Genomic DNA, 21,782 nt, shown 5'->3' on the forward strand with positions numbered 1-21,782 from the left:
CAATGGTTTTCCTCATAAATACTGCCGGTCAATTGCCTGTTTGCTCTTAGATCCATTTCTCCACTCTTCCCTTCTCGGCTTCGCTGGGAACTACATTTCCCATCACCCTCTCTCTCAGGGGTCCAGGGAGGCAATGTTGGGAAATCAGAGCAGGAAGAGAGGGGAAACGTGGCACTTCTCACCCTGTGCTCTTCCTGGTTTCTTGCGGAGTCCTGGCCTGGCTCTGCGTTCTTGGCCTTTTGGCTTTAGGACTCTGGTAGCACCGCTGCTCCTGCTGTCTCTTCCATCTGAAGGGTACTGGCACATCCTGCTCTTGCTAATCTCTGGATTGACCCACCGTCCCTTTTGACTTCTTAGCCTTGATTCCATCACTCATGAAACCAATTCCCCGTGTTTCTTCTACTTGAAGATTCTAAGTTATAACTGTTTTCCCAGTTACACTATGACTGATGCAAGTACAACTTTGAGGATTACTAGAAGTTCTTGGCCTCCAAAAAAATGTATTACCTTGATCATACCATTAAATAAATGATCAGGATTTAAGTTCCCCATTAGCCAATCTATTTAAACCCCATAGTTTTTATGACTTATGGGAGAAAAATTAAAACAGACAAAAATTCTATACATTGAAGTTTCACTTCTCAAGAATGAACCTAAGTTCAACAAGATCCAAATACTGTACTTGATGAGAATAGAGCCAATTCTCAGAAGTCTCTGACTTAAATCCTGGGCTGATTTAGCTAGGTAATATTTTAGGCAGTTTCTATAGATGTATGCAGCTTCCTGAGCTTTGTGTTATTAAAAAGGCCCTTTCATAGTTTTTCAAGTAAGAAAGTCACTACAGTGTAGGAGCTGCCTCAGGAATTCATATTAAACCTGTTCTTTATAATCTTTATAGTGTAAAAAGTTGTGATAGCCAATATTAAAATTAACAAATTTTATAGGCCTAGAGAATTATACTCTGTTGATCAAGTAATATAACTAAAGTTGAAGGGTTAAAGGTGCCGGGGTCCAACCCCAGCAGGTCCAGGGGTCCCCAAAGGTGTGGACGGAGCCGGCGAAGAAGGAATGACACGGAGACAGCGTTCAGTTGATCAGCAGCCCAGCCAGGATCTCTAGCCCGGATCTCCAGCCAAGTTCTGGTCTGGATCTCCAGAGAGGTTCTGCTTAGGATCTCCAGTCAGGTTCAGTCACCAGGTTCTAGTCAGGCTCTCCTGCCAATCTCCGCAGTCAGGTTCAGTCCAGGATCCCCTGCCATGCTCTCTCGCCAGGCTCCACCTCCAGGCTCCGAGGCCTGTCCCTGTCCAGGATCCTCCGGCATGCTCTCGCCAGCGAAGTTCTTCTGTCTCTAGAGAACGTTCTGTGTAGGTTCTGTGCCTAGACTCTGTCTCTCTTGGTCCTGTCTTCCAAGCCCTGTGTTCTGAGTTCTGTCTTATAAGTTCTGTGTCTTGCTGTCTAGTTACATCTGTATTTATACCAGTTGATTCAATCCTATCAATCTCTATTACAAAGGTTAGGGCGTTTCTTATCTCCATTCCAGGGAGTAAAGATTATGTAGCTTAAGCATGATTGTTCGTAGTTAAAGTGATTAATTACCCGCCTGGCACTTAGTTGAGGGGTTTTATTCCCTCCCTAACTTCAGGGGAAAATCCCTACCTTGGGATTCAACCTTTCTCGGAGAGGTGACCTTGGTTAAAACACAGCGCCAAGAAGGTGAGCAAACATATTAAGAACCGTATGCCATATATGCCAGGTCCCTTGAAACAGCAAGGATGGACCGGCTCCCGGCATAAAGGGGGATCAACAGCACATAGAGAACTTAAAAACTGGTGATAGGGATCATTCAGAGCATAACACAGATTTGAAAAATCTGAGAGCTATGAATTAGAGCAATTCTGTCATATAATGAAAAAGAAGAAAAGCTGGGAATACAACTTTGCTAATGAATATGAACTGAATATGTATTTCTGTGTTCCCTATGGTTCATAAACAAAAACATCTACATCAAAATGTGTTTCTTTTACATTTTAATTAAAACAAAATGGTTCTAACAAGATGAATTTTGGTTGCTGACTTCTATCACACGAAAGGACAGATCTCCAAACCATTTTGTTAATTGGAGAAATGATATTCTGACTGTCGGCCTCATATATCATTCTGAGCTGTTTAACAGTTGGATAATATCACAAGTGAGCAAACATTTTCAGCATTTTCTTTTAAAAATTTTTGGCTGTGTTTTATGGATTTCATAATCTGGGACTGTGTCATTTAAATGAACTAAGCGTGCTGAAACCATTCGAGAACTTGTAAACTTTCCAGTGTAGCTTTCTCGACGCTTGTTAACCCCTGGAGCAGTACATGGTCTTGTATGTTTCAACCGATCATGGCTCTCATCTGGGTTCTTTTCTAAAAGCCTTGCTCTTGATTTCACTTTTTCAAGATGCTGAAATGAGGTCATAGGAAGATCCTCCTCAAATCTATCCGAACAATCCTAAACATTAAAATAAAAGATCGAGTTGGTGAGTTAGGCTTCCTTAAAGTATATTTTACATTTATAAGAACCAACGTTTGTAATATCAACAGTCAAAGACAAAAAATGAGAGCATGAAATGTTTTATAAGTAAAACCTTCCACCAATGCCTCCCATTAGAAAATACAGAAATCTTGTAATACTACCAACAATAAATAGATATAAATAAATAACCAAATAAATAGAGATGAGAATGTAGAACCGCAAAAACAAACAAAAAATCACAACCATGGTTCAGTCCCCTGGTATGTTTCAGTGGTTGAGCATCAACTCATGAAGTAGGAGGTCAAGGTTGGATTCCGTCCCTCCCTCCCCTGGTCAGGGCACATGCCGGGTTTATGGCTCAATCCCCAGTAGGGGGCGTGCAGGAGACAGTGATCGATGATTCTCATCATTGATGTTTCTGTCTCTCCCTTTCCTTTCCTCTCTCTGAAATCAATAAAAACATATCTTTAAAAAAATCTATTGTTTCAAAGGATCTGTTATTTCAAAAGGCATGGAAGATATAAAGCCTGAAACCAGATAAATTTAGGGGTCAGACTCCTAAGCAAGGTTGAACAGCCTCCTGTTCTATAATTCTCCTCTTCCAAAATACATCTTCCCCAGTCCCAAGTATAAATTATAAACTCTTATATTTGACTCTTTATGTTATCCCAACTTTCATTCCTTAAAAGCTGATAAACATCTTTAATACACACACATGCACAGAGTTCAGCATCTAAGGATATGGTTATAATGTTTATATTAAAACAATTTTAAAATTGTGTATATTTTGAGAGTAAACAAGTAAGACATTCAGGAAAATAAAAGATATATACCAAAATAATTTTTTAAATGGTGGCTGTGTTAGGGTTGGCAGGATTATGGGCTTTGTTTTCCTTTTCAAATTTTTAATAATACGGCTATATCTTATAAGACTTTACAAGTATGCGCCTAAGAGAATGTGGAGCTATTAGTCATTCTCAAATTAGTGTAAACTAGTTTCCCCTGCAGTTTGAGAAGCTTGTCTCTTAACACTTCAGAAAGATGGCCACACCAAAGAAATGGGCTGCTTTCCTTTGGAGAGGAAGTGGGCGTGTATTATTAGAACTGGAGAGCTGGGGGCGGGTTGGCAGGGCTAAGAATTAGACAGCAGTGAAGAGATTTACAAAAGAGGAGGTACCACGAGTCTAAAGGGAAATGTGACCCACTCTACAATTTTGCCTGGGTTTGCAGCGGACAAGGAGGCCTTCTCCCTCTTCCCTCTCATGCACATAGAGCAATTAGGTCAGCCCAGCATTAAGGGAGCGCCTGCTACACTGGCGAGTGATATGTAACTTGCGTCACAGTGGATGTACTGTTGCTAGAGGACCAGTGGAAGCGCATGGAGCTGCGGCCCCCCACCCCCGCCCCCCTCCTCCCTGCCCTTTTCTGGATGCTCCTGTAACTCAGTTTTTCAGTCTTTTGTTTTGAGTTCTTTGGGAAATTCTTGAATTTTAGAGAATCAGATGAGCCAGACATTCTGATGATCTGAAAAATTCCCTCTTACCATTTATTCTCTGTTGCCAATGTCACTAGAGAGAAACGTTCAGGTACGGTTGGTTTAAGAGAGGGAAATAAAGATGACTCAATCTCTCTTGCCCACTCTTAGGATAAGGATTCTGAGACCCTATATGATCTCATAACATGTAATATAAACACAATTTTTTTGTTTTGTTTGAAAGTGATACTAATGATTCCACTTGACTAAAACTTCAGCCTTTTTCTGAAGACTATAAACCCGTTTTTTCCTATTCCTAGTGCATACAACCCCTCACTCATTTGATACTAAATTATTGAATTCAGATAGAAAAGAGAAATCCAATGTTGAGAGTATAAGCTATATTAATAATATTTACCCTGCTACTAATTTGTTTTACTATTTACTAAAGCTAAATATTTGCTTTACCCTGGAAAATCAATTTGCTATGGACCTAACTGGTTTGGCTCAGTGGATAGAGTGTCAGCCAGACGGAAGGGTCGGGTTTAATTCTGGTCAAGGACATACCTCAGCTGCAGGTTGGATCCCTGGCCCTAGCCGGAGCTCATGCAGGAGGCAACCAATCAATGTGTCTCTCTCACATGGATGTTTCTCCCTCACTGTTTCTCCCCATCCACTCTCTAAAAATCAATGGGAAAATATCCTTGGGTGAGGAAAAGGAAAGGAAAGGAAGGGAGGGAGGGAGGAAAAACAATTTACTATGGAAATTCAACTATTTTGAACTTAAATCTATTTTCTCAAAGATAGAATTATGCATATCAAATTACCATTACAATGTAAGAATTTACATTGTAGGTCATGCCTATTTATATAGATAAGAGCAGTGGTCAAGAAAATTAAAATACATCCCTTCCATTCCTAGAATAGTTTGTATAAAGTCTAATAGCAGATTTACCCTCCTGTTTTATGTAATATTAAAAATAGATTTGAATTCCCAAATTTTTCAGCATACAATATAGCAGTGGGGTGGTGGTTAAAAAAAAAAAAAGGCTAGAAAATAAAATTTTGCACTTCATAATTTGATTGTAAATATTGCATACCCTAATGCTTAGCAGAACAACTGGCACATAATAATATATTTGTTCACTGAAACAGGTGTTCAGTGACCTGAAAAACCTTATATATTTCCATAGCATACAGCCACTGCCAATGGTTGTTCGGGTTGTGCCTGTACAATGGCCCCTGACTCGGGGGTGAGCTGGGGCTGAAAGCCAGCCAGTTTCTCATGGACAGGGCTTGTGCTCTGGCTCCAGGCTGGGTCAGCCTGCAGAATCTTCCCAGAGGGAAGGGTGCCTTTTCCTAATACTCCAGAGGGTGTGCCCTTTATCTATTTTACACAAAGGTACTCAATGTGTTAACAGTCCCCTGGTTTTGTGATTACATTTGGGATGAGGTAAGATGATATTTGAATGTCAGAAGGATTTTTTTAAAAAATTTGGAGATCTGTACATCTTGGGGCAACGAAGGTTACACACACACACACTTGCATGCAGATACACCTATGTATAAATATATAGATATAGATATCCTACAGATTATTTACAGAACTTCGCAAAATACAAAGGGAGAAGACTAGAAAAGCATGATTACGTGTATCGTTCTTCTTGCAGTCCAATGAAGCAATGTCCGTGGGACAGATTTCCTGGGCCTTCTCCTGGTGGGCGGCGTGGGTGCTAGTATCTTTACCGTCTTAGGTGACTTTGTTTGTTTGTTGACACGGTCTCTTTCTTTTCGGACCTTGGGATTTAGATTTCCTCTCTTCAATACTTCTGGGAAGAGGGATGGTTTTGAGTTTTTCTCAGCTTCCACAACTTTATATTTAAACGATTCAAGGACCTTTGCACATTTTTCATTGCAAATTTCACTTGGTTTTATATAAAGAGTTTGTATTTCTTTTTCAGAATGTGCAAGTGTTTCTAAATGTTGTTTTTTATTATTGTTATTATATCCTTTCAGTCTCTGACAATGGTTGTTCCCAGCCTCTGAACTGAGATGAGTTAAAGTGTTCCTCTGCCCGGGAGGAAACGTGAATTTACCTACGTCTTCTTCATCTTCACTTGGCAGTTTGCAATAAGGAATCCTAACATTCGGTGGCAACAATACTTCATGTCTTTCCTGTACCATCAATTTATAGATATTCTGCTCCTTTTTTTCAAGGGACTTCATTTTTAGTGTGCTTTCAAAGCAAGTGTTTGATTGAGTTATTTCTGATTTACCACTCCAACTCTGTGGATTTTGAATCTCTGTATTAAAATCAAAATGTTCTGCTTCAGAAAGCTGCACAAAACCATGTGTTTTCCTTTGTTTCTTAAGCACTATGTCTGTAGGACTTTCTGATGTCTTCTTTGATGGAATTGCTTGGGTATTTTTGTTGGAAGAAGGTTGTACTTTAATTAAAGTCAGTGTTTTCTGTTCTCTAATTATTGCTGGATTTTCTTTAGTATTCTGTAAGGGAAAATACTCTTTTTCATCCTTCCTGGTCAGTTCTGTTTCTACAATTCTATCCTCAGATGCCTTTTGTAAAGTAGCTTTATGAACAACTTTTGGATATTTATTTTGCTTTTCTGAATGCTCATTCATAAATTTATTTTCATCTCTGAAAGATAAATCTGGCTTTATACATTTTAATGGTGTGAAACTAGACTTAATCAAATTTATACGGTTGCTGATTCCCTTTAATTGCCTTTCAGTGATTAGTCCTGATTTTGAAAGTTTATCTATAAAAAGTACCTGAAGGTATTTCCTTAAATCAGCTTTTAGATTTAATAGTTCATTTTCTGATAAACCTATAAGATGGTTTTGCAGAGATTTATTTACAGGATATTTCATGTTTATTTCAAGCCTTCTGCCAAAACTCCCCTTTGAAATGTCTTGTCCTAACTCATGAAAAGATACTGAAGAACTTTTAGTTCTTAGAGAAGGTATGTTTGAGTGCATAGGTTCAGATTCTGTCTCTTTAAATAAACCGCTTTCCGAAAGATTTTTTAGGAAATAGTTTTGCAGAATTTCATTTAAAAAGGATCTCAGCCTTATTTCCAAATTTTTATCTATAAAATGATGATTAAAATTATTTACAAAAGACATCGTTTCTTTTACAATTTCTGAATATTTCTCCAGAGAAACATGTTGCTCTTTTGGTTCTGTTTTCTCATTTATCAAATACAGATTTTGATAGATTTTGGGTAAATCCTCTTTGGTGATATGTCCTGATTCTGAAAGTCTTTCTACAAGGTAATGCTGGATATGTTTGCTTACCTCAGATTTCAATTTTTTAATTTCTGACTCTGAGAGTGCATCTAGAAATACACGCAGTTTTGGATTCAAATTAGGTTTTCTGTCTAATTTGTCTGCTTCATCAAAATTCTCTTTGATTTCTTCAAGGTCTTCTTCATTATTTAGAAAAGGATGTTGGATTAGTCTCTCTAAATCTTTTTCTGGTTGTCTTCCCTTTTCAGACTGATTATGTTTTAAAAAAACATTAAATATGTTTTTGAAAAAGGATTTTAACATTGTTACATCTGGCTCATTAAGTTTACCCATTAACAAGGTACTTAAATTTTCTAAGGTAGAACTTAGATCATTTTCTTCTCTATCAAGCCTCTGACCATTACTTGGCAAATCTGTTTTTTCATCTGGTGTTGACTGATATTTTGTGTCTTGTGGGGAGGTATTTTGGCCTTTGTCTATAAATGTGGCTCTATTCAAAAAAGAAGTGGTTTCTTTGGGGACGATGGGTATATTCTGCTTTGAAAGAAAATCTGTTTTGCTCTTGATTTCTGAATAAACTTCTGTGGAGTCCTTTGGCTTTTCTCCAGCAAAGGCTGTCTGTGTGTGCAGCAAAGAACCCTTCTGGTCTTCACCTAATTCTACCACTTTGATGATCCCAGATTCTAAAAGAGTATCTACAGAAAATGCTTCAATTATCTGGCTTGCAACAGATTTGGCCTCTGGCAATTCTCTCCCATCATCATTTTCTTCATAGTGACCTGGAATATTTGAAGATAAACTCTCCCAAGATATGGGTAATTGATTCTGCCAGTTCATCTGTGTCTCACTCAATTCTTCCGCTCCCATAGCCAACTTGGAGAGGAATGGGGCAGTGAATATCTGCTTGATAATGTAATCATGCGCGATGCTATTGAAATCTGGTTCGGGGCTAGACACTTCACTTTCTAAATGTTTCTTTTTGAAACTACTTTTTTTGATTATTGGAAAAGCTATATCACCGTCCTCCAAGTGGTTTTCAGAGACGAGGTCCCTTTCTATCTCTGGAGAATTTCCTGGCCCATCTTCTGACAATGAAACTCCAGAAATACCTTTAGTTTTTGGATTTACAGGAGACTCTGAATTCAAAATATCTTCTTCTGAAAGCCAGTTATTTAAATCTTGGATTTTTTCAAGTATTTTGTCTTCCAAACTTGGTGGTTTATCATGAACACTCAGAAGTGGAGAACTATGGCTTTTCTCTCTTGCTTCAGTGCCGTTAGGAATTTTTGGTTTAAAAAGTAATTTATCTATAAGGTCTTCAAGATTTTCACTTAAATTTGGCTTGAGCACCACTGACTGTTTTAAGTTGTCTAGGAGGGAAGTAAAACTTAATGATCTTGAGACGCGACCTGTATGTACACCTACATTCCCAGTCAGTGATGATTCTCCTTCAAAGTGTGGCAAAGATGCAGCTGGCAGTCTTTCCTTCAAGTGATTCTTAATATCTAAACTCTTTATTGTGGTGATGGTAGGCTCACCGTCTAAATTATTCTTACTGCTTAAAGTCTGTATTGTGATGATATCAGGATCCGGGGCTAACTTTTTCTTAGTGTCTACAGTCTTAGCGTCTACAATGCTGCTATCAAGACCACTGGGCCGGCTTGTATCAGGAGGGCTTGGAGGTTTTGAATGTATTGGGTAAGGAGGATCTTGGTCCTCGTGTTCGATAACCTCTGTACTTAAAGTGTTTCTATATTTGGACATATCTTGGTAGCTCCTTTTAGTGGCTGATATTTTGTTGTTTGAAAGCCTTAGAAAAGGATCCAAACTGTCCTTGATGTTGAGATTCTGTAAAATTTTAAAAAAAAGTAAGACATTCTGTAACATTTATTTTGAATTTATAATACATTTTCTAGCTAAGTCTTTGAGCAATCTGTCAGTCTATCTATTCATCCTCCTACCTTCTACAAACAGAAAACTAACTTTAATTATTTTAAAAATATTTGAAATTTTAATGCAAAATTTTTCAATTTCTAACTCTGATACTATTCTGTGTCAAAGCTTTTTCCTACCTGGAATATTTGTAAATACTTCACAAATAGTAAAGAATTCAACTTCCAGTGTTAGTTGCATTTGCTTAAACAATGGCTAACATCAGGATCCATACAAACATTTATCGTTTTAGTAAATTAAAAAAAAAAAGTGAAGTAGTATATATCCCAGTGAAAATATCAGGAATATTCTTTAAAGGCTGACTTGGGGGCATATATCACCTGCTTTTAAGTCTGAGAATTTCAACCGTGATGAGTTCCATTCAACCCTTAGAACATCACAGTAAAATCTTTTTGATGAATACTTTATATGCGTCAGAAATGGTTAAGAGACAGCAGTACACAAAATTCTGGATTACAGTGAAATTTCAGTGTGACATCCATAGACAGTTTTGTAGCTCTGGAATCAAACTATTTCATTACTGAAATAGCCTTCAAAATGAAGTCTCTTATTCAAAACTTTTGTTCAAACAACTTCTACATTATCTATCCAATTGAAAAAAAAATAAAGCATGAAATAATCAGCCTAGAATTTTAGTTCATGTCACCTTAGTAGTCCAAGCTTCATTTTAATGGATACAATCAACACTAATAAAAGAGAAAAATGGTAATTGGCGTACGAGCTACCCTTTTCATTGGCTAATCAGGGCTATATGCAAATTAACTGCCAACTAAGATTGGCAGTTAACTGCCAACAAGATGGCGGTTAATTTGCATATGTAGGCACAATGCAGGGAGGCGAAAGGGAAAGCAGGAAGAAGCCCCCTGCCACTGACAGTGATCAGAAACCCAGGGGGGAGCTAAGAGCTGGGGGGCAGGGCAAAGGCGGCCCTGGGGCCGCCTTTGCCCTGCCCCCCAGCCATGATTGGAGAATCAGGTGCCTTTTCCACCCTGGCCAGTGATAGCAGGAAGTTGGGGTGGAGCCAGCGATGGGAGCTGGGCACAGTCGAAGCTGGCAGTCCCAGGAGCTAGGGGTCCCTTGCCTGGGCCTAAAGCGAAGCCCACAATCGCAGGGCTGCTGCAGCTGCGGGTCCCCGCTGCCCGGGCCGGACGCCTAGGCCAGAGGCGTCAGGCCTGGGCAAGGGGCCGATCCTGCGATTGGAGGGTGATGGGGGTCAACGCCTGAGGGCTCCCAGTATGTGAGAGGGGGCAGGCTGGGCTGAGGGACACTCCCCCCCACACACACCCAGTGCACGAATTTCGTGCACCGGGCCCCTAGTTCATTATAACTGGTTTTCAAATGCTAGTTGATACCCAGGTGACAGCATAAGAATCCCCTTAGGTTTTTTGAAAAGTAAAAATTCCTAGGCTCCATTTCTAGACTGAGGTTCTTAGGTCAGAGGTGGGACCTGGGAATATGTATTTTTAAAAGATAACCCAGTATTTCTAATGAGCATTTTGGTTTTGGGGCCATTGAATTACATAATGTATTAGAAAAGCCTAATATTTGAGTATGATTGGTATTGGGATAGGATAACTCAGCACTCACCTGATATTTTGTTTTGGATTCTGTATGTTCTGGTTTCAAAGGTGGTAACATGTATTGTTTTTGTAAAAAAGCCACCTTATAAAAAGAGAAGGTTTAATTTTGGACTGCTTGTAATGAAAGAATATTTCCCAAGTTTCTCATAATGTTATATTTTTCCAATTATCAAAATAAATCTGTATATATAGGTACACAAATATATATTCTTAGCTTCATTGATACTGTAATATTTATTCTATTGAATTTATAAAACCAAAATGATGTACAATTTCAAGGAGAAACAAAAGTAGAAAACAGAATTGTCAGAACAAATTGTAATTTAATTTTAAAAGGTTTTGAAATTCTTTAGATAACAAATGGCATTTGAAAATATATTGAAATTACATTCTCAGTGATTCTCAGGAGACAGAAAATGAAACCTTTTAAAAAATCTTTTTCATAATTCATAGAAGGAAACTGGTAGACACTGTCCATTTGGTTTACATATCAAGAAATATTTTAAATATATTCTTAAAGATAACCATTAGAAAAATAAAAATTAATGCCTAATAGCACTGAGAAAAATTATAGAGGGAAGATTTGAAATATTATAAATGCTCTAAAGCACTCATCTTTCCAAGTGTAATATCAACACACTTTACCTGAAGTTGGTAAGTTGAAAAATCAAATAGACTTTCAGTAAGTTCAAATTCTAATAAAACTTACTGGAAGAACTATAAAGCAAACTGTTAAAAGTAGTCACCCTAGGGAAATGAGAATGGTAGCATGGTTGTGGGTAGGAAAGGATAACTTTCACTTTGCATTTATACACTTTTGTGCCAAAAGAATTTTTGGGAGGCTGTGCAGGTATAGCTTTAATTTTTTTAAAAAAGGCTTATAAAACTTATAAATGTAAAAATTATATAGGGAATTCTTAATAGGGCATTAATTAAATAATTGTACAGGCTCACAATGAGAGACAGTAGAATTTGGTGGTTTGCAACACAGACTCCAGAGCCAGTCTGCCTGTGTTCAAAACTCAAGTTTACCACATGATAGCTACGTGTCCTTAGACAATCAGCCCCTCAATCAATCAGCATAATTTCCCTACATATAAAATATAGTAAAAATATGTACCTCATAAAATTGCTGTGAGAATTTAACGAGTTAATATATGAAGACACTAATATAGTAGCTTGCAATAAGAGTATTGGCTATTATTATTAAAATAACATTTTAGCCATTTAAAGCAATTAAGTAGAAATAAAGGCTATATAGACAATGTGATATTAAGTGAAAATTAAGATTCAGAACAATATTGCTAGTTTATCATGATAAGCAATCTGGAAAAATGTTGGTGGCATATAGGAAAGTCTTTTTGCAAAAGTGACTCAAGTGGAATAAGAAAATTTTGAATGGACAATATTATTAAATTTTTTTAAATAATTAAAATACATCACTGCATTTTTCAAAATTCACTGAGCTGTATTTCACAAAGAGTAAACATTAATGTATGTAAGCTAAAATTAAAACAATAAAAGCAGGATGTTGGGGGTCAAGAAATAATGCAGACAGTGAATCTAACTATTACAAATGTAAGATATAACCAACCTAAGGGAGTAGGAGAAAAAAAACTGATCTTGGTAACTGGATGCTTTGCCTAGAAATGTAAGGCTAAAGATAAAATGAACTGTACATAAACAATGTATGTGCACCAGTAGGTAAATTTGTTTGTCATGGGTATAGTACAAGTTAGGAATTCTGAAATTTATATATATATATATATATATATATATATATATATATATATATATACACACACACACACACACACACAGATATATGTAAGTAAATCGATAGTGAATGGTGAGATCCTTATTTCTCATGATTAGAGACAGAAGTTACATTATAGACAGACAAGAAAGGAAGACTAGAATAAACCAGGGTGTGGGATAATGGGTACTTTCCTACAATTGGGGTGTTAATACAAATTAATAAGTTTGGTTTAAAGGGTAATCTGGCAGCTTTTATGAGAATAAAATGTGTGCGTATACTTTGACCCAACAATTCTACTTCTCATATTTATCCTATAATATACTTATACAGGTGAAAAAAAAGATAATTCTTACCATTTAGAAAGTGACTATTATGTTCCAAGCCCTTTAAAATTCTTTGATAAATGATAGCATACTTATTTTGCAGATGAGAAAACTGAAACGCAGATGTAAACTACCCAAAGTTATATGACCATGGAAGTAAAAGAATCTAGATATTTCTACCTGTAAAATCCAAGCTCTTTTACTATTTCATATTAATTTCTCTTACCATCATCAAACACTGCCTTTCACTGGTGGGTAAAGTTAAATTCCTCATTCCTCCCTACCTTTCTTGCATCCTGATATATTTTAGGATATAGTCCAGTGATGGCGAACCTCTGACACGCGAACTCATTTTTTTGGTTGATTTTTCTTTGTTAAATGGCATTTAAATATATGAAATAAATATCAAAAATATACATCTTTGTTTTACTATGGTTGCAAATATCAAAAAATTTCTATATGTGACACGGCACCAGAGTTAAGTTAGGGTTTTTCAAAAACGCTGACACGCCGAGCTCAAAAGGTTCTCCATCACTGATATTGTTAGGGTTTAAATAGAAACTAATTAAGCCATATCTGGAAAGTCTTAATTTATGAAGAGGCTCTAAAAATGTGAAGAAAATACTGAAAGACTGTCACCTGAATCAGTCAAGAGTTGAAAGAAAGGTTAGTCCTTTCCAACTCAGATTAGCACTTCAGAAGTTTGTCTCAAAATACTGCATTTTTTTTAAAAAAATATGTTTTTATTGATTTCAGAGAGGAAGGGAGAGGGAGGGATAGAAACATCAATGATGAAAAAGAATCATTGATCGGCTGCCTCCAGCGTGCCCCACACTGGGGATGGAGCCCACAACCTGGGCATGTGCCCTGACCAGGAATCGAATCATGACCTGCTGGTTCATAGGTCGATGCTCAACCACTGAGCCATGCTGGCTAGGCAAAATACTGCATTTCTTTAATACACTACCTTAGTTCATTTTTTTAAAACCCTCTTTTTTCAACTTCTAACAACTTCAAAATTTATTTTACCATAAAATTCTGAGGATTTTTTTGACTTGTCTGTGAAACAATTAGCTTAGACTTTTTGGAATTTGTTCAAGAATTCTGTTATGTCTTCTTCAGAAGCCTGTTGCCATAGGTGATGGATTCTTTCAACCTTCTAAATCTACTGATTGTACATAACCTATGTTGTATGGATTACCCACTGAATTTATCTTGTTCAATTTACTTTAGTTTCATTTGCCATATACTGGTCTGGCTACCACCTTTAAGAAATACATTTAAGGTAAGTTTTTCTTTTATTTTTTGAAAATTCAGCTCTTTATTTGGAAATACTTGTTGATTTATGTGCAGGTGTAAGACATAACACAGAGAGCCCATGTACCCTTTATCCAGTTTCCCTCAATGGTAACATCCTGTGAAAATAGTAGAATATCACAACCAGGGGACTGACATTATAAGGTCAAGTTGAAGCACATTTCCACAAGGACCCCCAATGTCCTTTTATAGATAGTAACACCCACTTCTTTTCTGCCTCCACCACCTACTTAGTGCCTGGCAACCACTGTCCTGTTATTTATTTTTATTATTTCAAGAATGACATGTAAATAGAGTCATACAATGTATATCATTTTGGGATCAGGTTTTTTTCACTCAGCACAATTCTCTGGACATTTGTCCAGGTTGTTGTATGTAACAATACTTTGTTCCTTGTTATTGCTGAGTTCTATTCCATGGTATGGATATATCACAGTAATAGCCATTCATCAATTGAAGGACATCTGGGTTGTTTCCACTTTGGGTCTATTATGAATAAGGCTGCTATGAATATTTATATTCAGGTTGTTTTTGTAAACATAAGACTTAATTTCTGTGGGATAAATGCCGAAGAGTGTAATTGTTGGGTTACATAGCAGTTGCATATATAGTTTTTTGAGAAATTGCCAAACAGTGTTCAGGAGTGGCTATACATTTTTAAATTCCCATCAATTTCTCCATATTTGGTTTTATTTTTATTTCAGGTATGAGACTTAGGTCAAAATATGGTTTTGTTTATGAATGGCCAATTGTTTCCACATCACTTGTTGAAAAGCTTAGCCTTACTCCATTGAATTACCTTTATATCTCTGTCAAAATCACCTTGGCATGTTTTTGTGGGTATGTTTCTAAGATGTCTATTCTGTCCCTTTGATCTTTGTGTGTCTCTCTTTCCTCTAATACCACACTTCTTGATTCTTGATTACTGTATCTATATCGTAGACCTTGAAATCAAGTAAAGTGATTCCTCCCACTTTCTTCTTTTTAAAGATTATGTTAGTTATTCTAGGGCCTGTGCCTTATACTAGATTTTGGAATGATCTTGTCCATATTTACAAAAACCTGGAATTTAGATAAAAATCACAATAAACCTATAGGTTCTCTAGGGACAAACTGATATCATTACTAAGTTGAGTTTTCCAATCCATGAACATGGTATGCCTCTCCATTTACTTAGGTCTTTGATTTCTTCCATCAGCATTTTGTAATTCTTATCCTGTACATGTCTTGACAGGTTTATAAGTATTTAATTTCTTTGAAGTTATTGTAACTGCTATTCTGTTTTAAATTTTGTTTCCACATGTTGTTAGCATATGGAAAGATTATTGATTTTTGCTATTTGATCCTTCAACCTTACTGAACTCACTTATTATTATTTTTGTAGACTTCTTGGTATTTCCCACATAGAAAACCATTTAATCTGAAAATAGAGTTGTGTTTCTTCCTTTCCAATCTCTGTGGCTTTTATTTTTCTATTACAATTTCTAAACTTCCCGTACTATATCCTTGTTTTGTTCCTGGTATTGAAAGGTATTAACTATAATGTACCTAAGCTGGAGGTTTTTTTTTTTATGTTTCTTATTCTTTTTTTAAAAAAAAAATTAAATCTTTATTGTTCAGGTTATTACATTTGTTCCTCTTTTTTCCCCCCAAAACTACCCTCCTTCCAGTTCCCACCCCACCCTCCACCCTAATTCCCCACCCACTGTCCTCATCCATAGGTGCACGATTTTTGTCTAGTCTCTTCCCGAATCTCCCACACCCCTTCCCCCCCCCCAAGAATAGTCAGTCCATTCCCTTTCTATGTCCCTGATTCTATTATGATCACCAGATTATTTATTCACTTGATTCTTAGATTCACTTGTTGATAGATGCATGTTTGTTGTTCATAATTTGTATCTTTACCTTTTTCTTCTTCTTCCTCTTCTTAAAGGATACCTTTCAGCAGTTCATATAATACTGGTTTGGTGGTGATGAACTCCTTTAGCTTTTCCTTATCTGTGAAGCTCTTTATCTGACCTTCAATTCTGAATGACAGCTTTGCTGGTTAAAGTAATCTTGGTTGTAGGTTCTTGGTATTCATCACTTTGAATATTTCTTGCCACTCCCTTCTGGCCTGCAAAGTTTCTGTTGAGAAATCAGCTGACAGTCGTATGGGTATTCCCTTGTAGGTAACTGAGTTTCTTTGAACTCTTTCTGCTTTTAAGATTCTCTCTTTGTCTTTTGCTCTTGGCATTTTAATGATGATGTGTCTTGGTGTGGTCCTCTTTGGATTCCTTTTGTTTGGGGTTCTCTGCGCTTCCAGGAATTGTAAGTCCATTTCTTTCACCAGGTAGGGGAAGTTTTCTGTCATTATTTCTTCAAATAGGTTTTCAATACCTTTCTCTCTCTCATCTTCTGACACCCCTATAATTCTGATGTTGGTACGCTTGAAGCTGTCCCAGAGGCTCCTTACACTATCTTCGTATTTTCGGATTTATGTTTCATTTTGCTTTTCCGGTTGGGTGTTTTTTGCTTCTTCGCATTTCAAATCTTTGACTTGATTCTTGCGCTCCTCTGGTCTGCTGTTGGGAGTCTGTATAATATTCTTTATTTCAGTCAGTGTATGCTTAATTTCTAGTTGGTTCTTTATCACAACATCGAGGGTCTCATTAGATTTCTTGAGGATCTCACTATATATATATTTTTTTATTGCTTAAAGTATTACAAAGGGTATTACATATGTGTCCATTTTTCCCCCCCGCCCTAGACAGTCCCCTAGCCTCCCCTACCCCCCGGTGTCTTATGTCCATTGGTTATGCTTATATGCATGCATACAAGTCCTTTGGTTGATCTCTTACCCCCCTACCTCCTGCACCCCAACCCTCCAAGGCCTTCCCGCTGAGTTTGACAATCTGTTTGAGGCAGCTCTGCCTCTGTATCTATTATTGTTCAAAAGTTTATAATGGTCTCTATTATCCATGAATGAGTGAGATCATGTGGTATTTTTCCTTCATTGACTGGCTTATTTCACTTAGCATAATGCTCTCCAGTTCCATCCATGCCGTTGCAAATGGTAAGAGTTCCTTCCTTTTTACAGCAGCATAGTATTCCATCGTGTAGATGTACCACAGTTTTCTAATCCATTCATCTACTGATGGGCACTTAGGCTGTTTCCAGATCTTAGCTATGGTGAATTGTGCTGCTATGAACATAGGGGTGCATATATCCTTTCTGATTGGTGTTTCTGGTTTCTTGGGATATATTCCTAGAAGTGGGATCACAGGGTCAAATGGGAGTTCCATTTTCAGTTTTTTGAGGAAACTCCATACTGTCTTCCATAGTGGCTGCACCAGTCTGCATCCCCACCAGCAGTGCACAAGTGTTCCTTTTTCTCCACATCCTCTCCAGCATTTGTCGTTTGTTGATTTGTTGATGATAGCCAGTCTGACAGGTGTGAGATGGTACCTCATTGCTGTTTTGATTTGCATCTCTCGGATGATTAGTGACTTTGAGCATGTTTTCATATGTCTCTTGGCTTTCTGAATGTCCTCTTTTGAAAGGTGTCTATTTAGGTCCTTTGCCCATTTTTTGATTGGATTGTTTATCTTCCTTTTGTTAAGTTGTATGAGTTCCCTATACATCTTGGAGATTAGGCCCTTATCAGATATGTCATTGGCAAATATGTTTTCCCACACAGTGGGTTTTCTCGTTGTTTTGTTGATGGTTTCTTTTGCTGTGCAGAAGCTTTTTATTTTGATGTAGTCCCATTTGTTCATTTTCTCTTTAGTTTCAAGTGCCCTAGGAGTTGTATCAGTGAAGAAATTGCTTCGGCATATGTCTGAGATTTTGTTGCCTTTGGATTCTTCTAGAATTTTTATGGTTTCCTGTCGTACATTTAAGTCCTTTATCCATTTTGAGTTTATTTTTGTGTATGGTTTAAGTTGGTGGTCTAGTTTCATTTTCTTGCATATATCTGTCCAATTTTCCCAACACCATTTATTGAAGAGACTATCTTGGCTCCATTGTATGTCCTTGCCTCCTCTGTCAAATATTAATTGAGCATATTGGTTCCGGCCGATTTCTGGGCTCTCTATTCTATTCCATTGATCTGTATGCCTATTCTTGTGCCAGTACCAGGCAGTTTTGAGAACATTGGCTTTGTAATACATCTTGATATCTGGTATTGAAATCCCACCTACTTTGTTCTTTTTCAGGATTGCTGCAGCTATTCGGGGTCTTTTTTTATTCCAGATGAATTTTTGGAGAGTTCGTTCTAGATCTCTGAAGTATGCTGTTGGTATTTTAATGGGAAGTGCGTTGAATTTATAGATTGCTTTGGGTAGTATGGACATTTTAATGATGTTGATTCTACCAATCCATGAACACGGTATGTTCTTCCATCTGTTTATCTCTTCCTCTATATCTTTTTTCAACGTCCTGTAGTTTTCTGAGTAGAGGTCTTTTACCTCTTTAGTTAAGTTTATTCCTAGGTAGCTTAATTTTTTTGGTGCGATGGTAAACGGGATTGTTTTTATAATCTCTCTTTCTGAAAGTTCACTATTGGTGTATAGAAATGCCTCAGATTTCTTGGGGTTAATTTTGTATCCTGCTACATTGCCAAATTCATGTATTAAGTCTAGTAGCTTTTTGATGGAGTCTCTAGGGTTTTGTATGTATAATATCATGTTGTCTGCAAATAAGGACAGTTTTACTTCCTCTTTTCCAATTTGGATGCCTTTGATCTCACTATATTTATTGGCGGTCTCACCAGTCTTTTTGAGGGCCTTACTAAATTTACCTGCGGTTTCTAGACAGTTCTTGAGAGACCTTAAAAGTGTGCGTTTGAACTCTATATCCTCCATTTCTGTCATTTGTGTCCTGTTTCTTTGTCTCCACATTTTTTATGCTTTCTTGGTGCACCCCCTTGTGGTCATTGTGAGCAGTCTTGTTGTAGTTAAGCCTTGATTGTTGTAGGTAGTACTGGGGGGGATTTGACCTCCAGGCCAACTGGCTGTGAGAATTAGCTGTGTCTGCAGTGGGAGAACTTCTGTCCTCTAGGGAGGTGCTAATCTAGCCTTTGCCTAAGGCTATCCCACAAATGCCTCTGTGCAGTGCTTGGGCAGGGCAGGTCCCAGGGGATCAACAGGGCGGGCAGAGTGAGCAGTTATGGCTGCTCTCAGTCCCTCCCCAGAGGCTCTGCCTCTCAGTGTCCCAGCAACTGCTGCAAACCTTGGAGAGAGAGCTGCCCTCGAGTTCCGACCGATGCCAGACAGTCCCACTTCTCCCGTTTGAGTCTGGGTCCCCAGAGACTCACCCAGAACTGGAGCCCAGAGCCTGAGACTCCCTCCCGATTGAAACAGACAACCACGCCCTCAGCCACCAGCCCGCTCTGCGTGCACCTCCACACCTTAGTATTTTACTTCCGCACTGCGCGTCCTCTGAGTCTCAGTATGCTTTTCTCTTTCCTTCTAGTTGTAGAATTTCCCCTCAGCCAGCCTTCCTGTGGTTCTGGGTGATGTCCGTTCCGTCTTTTAGTTGTATTTTTGAAGTGGTTGTGTGAGGCAGCAATCTCCGGTGTTTACCTATGCCGCCATCTTGTTTTCTCCTGGAGGGTTTTTTAAATAATGGAGATCTATCTATATTTTTTAAGTTTTATTTTTCAGTTACATTGGACATTCAATATTATTTTATACGAGAGGCCTGGTGCATGGATTCGTGCACCAGTGTAATCCCTTGGCCTGGCCTGCACCCTCTCACAATCCGGGACCCCTCGGGGGATGTCGGAGGCCCAGTGAACAGATTCGGCCTGATCCCTGCAAACAATTTTTGTCCATTGATTTGATCATACGATTTTTTCCGTTAGCCTGTTGATAGGGTGGATTATGTGGATTGATTTCAAATGTTAAACCAGCCTTCTATATCTGGAATAAATTCCACCTGTAATAGGATATAATTATTTTTATACATTGTTGTATTGATGTGTTAATATTTTCATTCCTGATGTTGGTGATTTGCATCTCCTCTCTTTTTGCCTTTGTCAGTCTTGTAGAAGTTTATAAATTTTGTCAATTATTTTGAAAAACTAGCTTTCTTTCATTGATTTTCTCTATATTTTTCTAGTTTTCATTTTTATTGATTTCTGCTATTTATTCTTTCTTTCTAAGTTTCATTTTTCACTTATAGTTTACATTCAATGTTATTTTGTATTAGTTTCAGATCTATAGCATAGTGGTTATCATATAATCATATATTTTACAACGTGTTATTATTTCTTTTTTTTTCTTGTTGATTTGGGTTTATTTTGCTTTTGAGGGTAGGAGCTTAGATGATTGATTTGAAAGTTTTCCTTTTCCAATGTACATTTAGTGCTATACTTTTTCTCAGTGCAGTGTTAACTGTGTCTTAATCAATTTTGATATGTTCTATTTTCATTTCTATTCAGTTCCTCTTTGATCCAGGATTATTTAGAAGTATGTTGTTTAACTTCCCAGTGTTTGGGGATTTTCCTGTTGTCTTTCTGTAATTGATTTCTAATTTGGTTCTGTGTTCTGACAATGAGACAAGGATGGGCGTATATATTGCTACCCCACCCACGTTGTCTACTTCTTCACAGCAGGCTAAGACCCATTAGCTCAAAAACCTGCCAGAGCCACACGTAGTTTCTTACACACCCAATTGTTTTAAACATAACCAAAAATAGCATATTTTTAGCTATTTTAGAGCCAGCCTGCTTTGCATACTCCATGAAACTGTGTCCAGAATATGTCAGTTGTAGTTAAGGTAATCCTTGAGGGTATAAAGATCCCAAGGCCTCTGATGTCCCCTGGAGTTCTCTAACCCCAGAGACTCCCTTCAAGGTGGCTGAGAAAAATAACCAGGCATGCACAGCCTCATTTATTCTTACTACTAAGTGGGAGAGGGTCTCAGCTGACTATGCAGCCCACTGATACTATGGTGGTGGGAGAATCAGAGCTTTCATCAGTCAGGGATGACAGATCAGCTCCCAGCTGAGCCCCGACAACACTCTCCCAGCTGGACAATCAGAGCACTGCCTTTTTCTGTGGGTGGAGATGGAAGACAGGCTGCCTGCTTTCCCCCACCTAATGGGAAAATCAGAGTGTATCACCTGCTCCCCAGAGGTGGCAGTAGGGGTATGAGATAGAAGACCAACTTCCTGCTTGTACCCACTGATACCATGTATGGGGAGAAAATCACGGCTTTTCCATTGGTGTTTGGCTGGAGTAGGGTGTGTATTGTCAAAACAAATTTGCTGCTAGCTCCACTTCTGGGTCTCTTGACTAGAAGGAACAGGCTTTCATTGGCGCTTTTTTGTCTGTGCCTATTGGAAACTTCTGGTTGGAGGCTTCTGCAGCATCCTCTTTGGAATATATGGGAGTCAATACAGAAACCAAGTCTTCCTCAAGCCCTGAGATCCCCAGGCAACTCAACTTTTTCTTTCCAAGTTTCAGAGACTTCCTATGCTTGTTTGTTGTGTTGTATGTACATTTTTTCCTGTTAGGAAGGCATCTGGGAGGAATAGGGCTATTCCACCTTGGCAGAACTGAAGTCTCTTCATTTTCACATAAAACTTCTGAGGATTTGTAGGTTTCTT

The 21,782-nt window shown here is 37.9% G+C and overlaps 1 protein-coding gene across 1 annotated transcript in view; it reads right to left on the bottom strand.

The window, feature by feature from the left end:
- Positions 1 to 1,838: 1,838 nt before the first annotated feature.
- Positions 1,839 to 21,782, bottom strand: part of C2CD6 (C2 calcium dependent domain containing 6) — a 65,679-nt gene continuing 45,735 nt past the window's right edge. The window contains exons 16-18 of the mRNA XM_059704847.1: positions 10,797 to 10,871; positions 5,640 to 9,104; positions 1,839 to 2,491 (exon numbers count right to left, since the gene is read on the bottom strand). Of these exons, the coding sequence (XP_059560830.1) occupies positions 2,204 to 2,491; positions 5,640 to 9,104; positions 10,797 to 10,871 (3,828 nt within the window). The 3' untranslated portion in view covers positions 1,839 to 2,203. The remainder of the gene's footprint in view (positions 2,492 to 5,639; positions 9,105 to 10,796; positions 10,872 to 21,782) is intronic.

Source organism: Myotis daubentonii, chromosome 7, assembly GCF_963259705.1.
Source record: "Myotis daubentonii chromosome 7, mMyoDau2.1, whole genome shotgun sequence".
In the NCBI taxonomy this organism is placed as follows: domain Eukaryota; kingdom Metazoa; phylum Chordata; class Mammalia; order Chiroptera; family Vespertilionidae; genus Myotis; species Myotis daubentonii.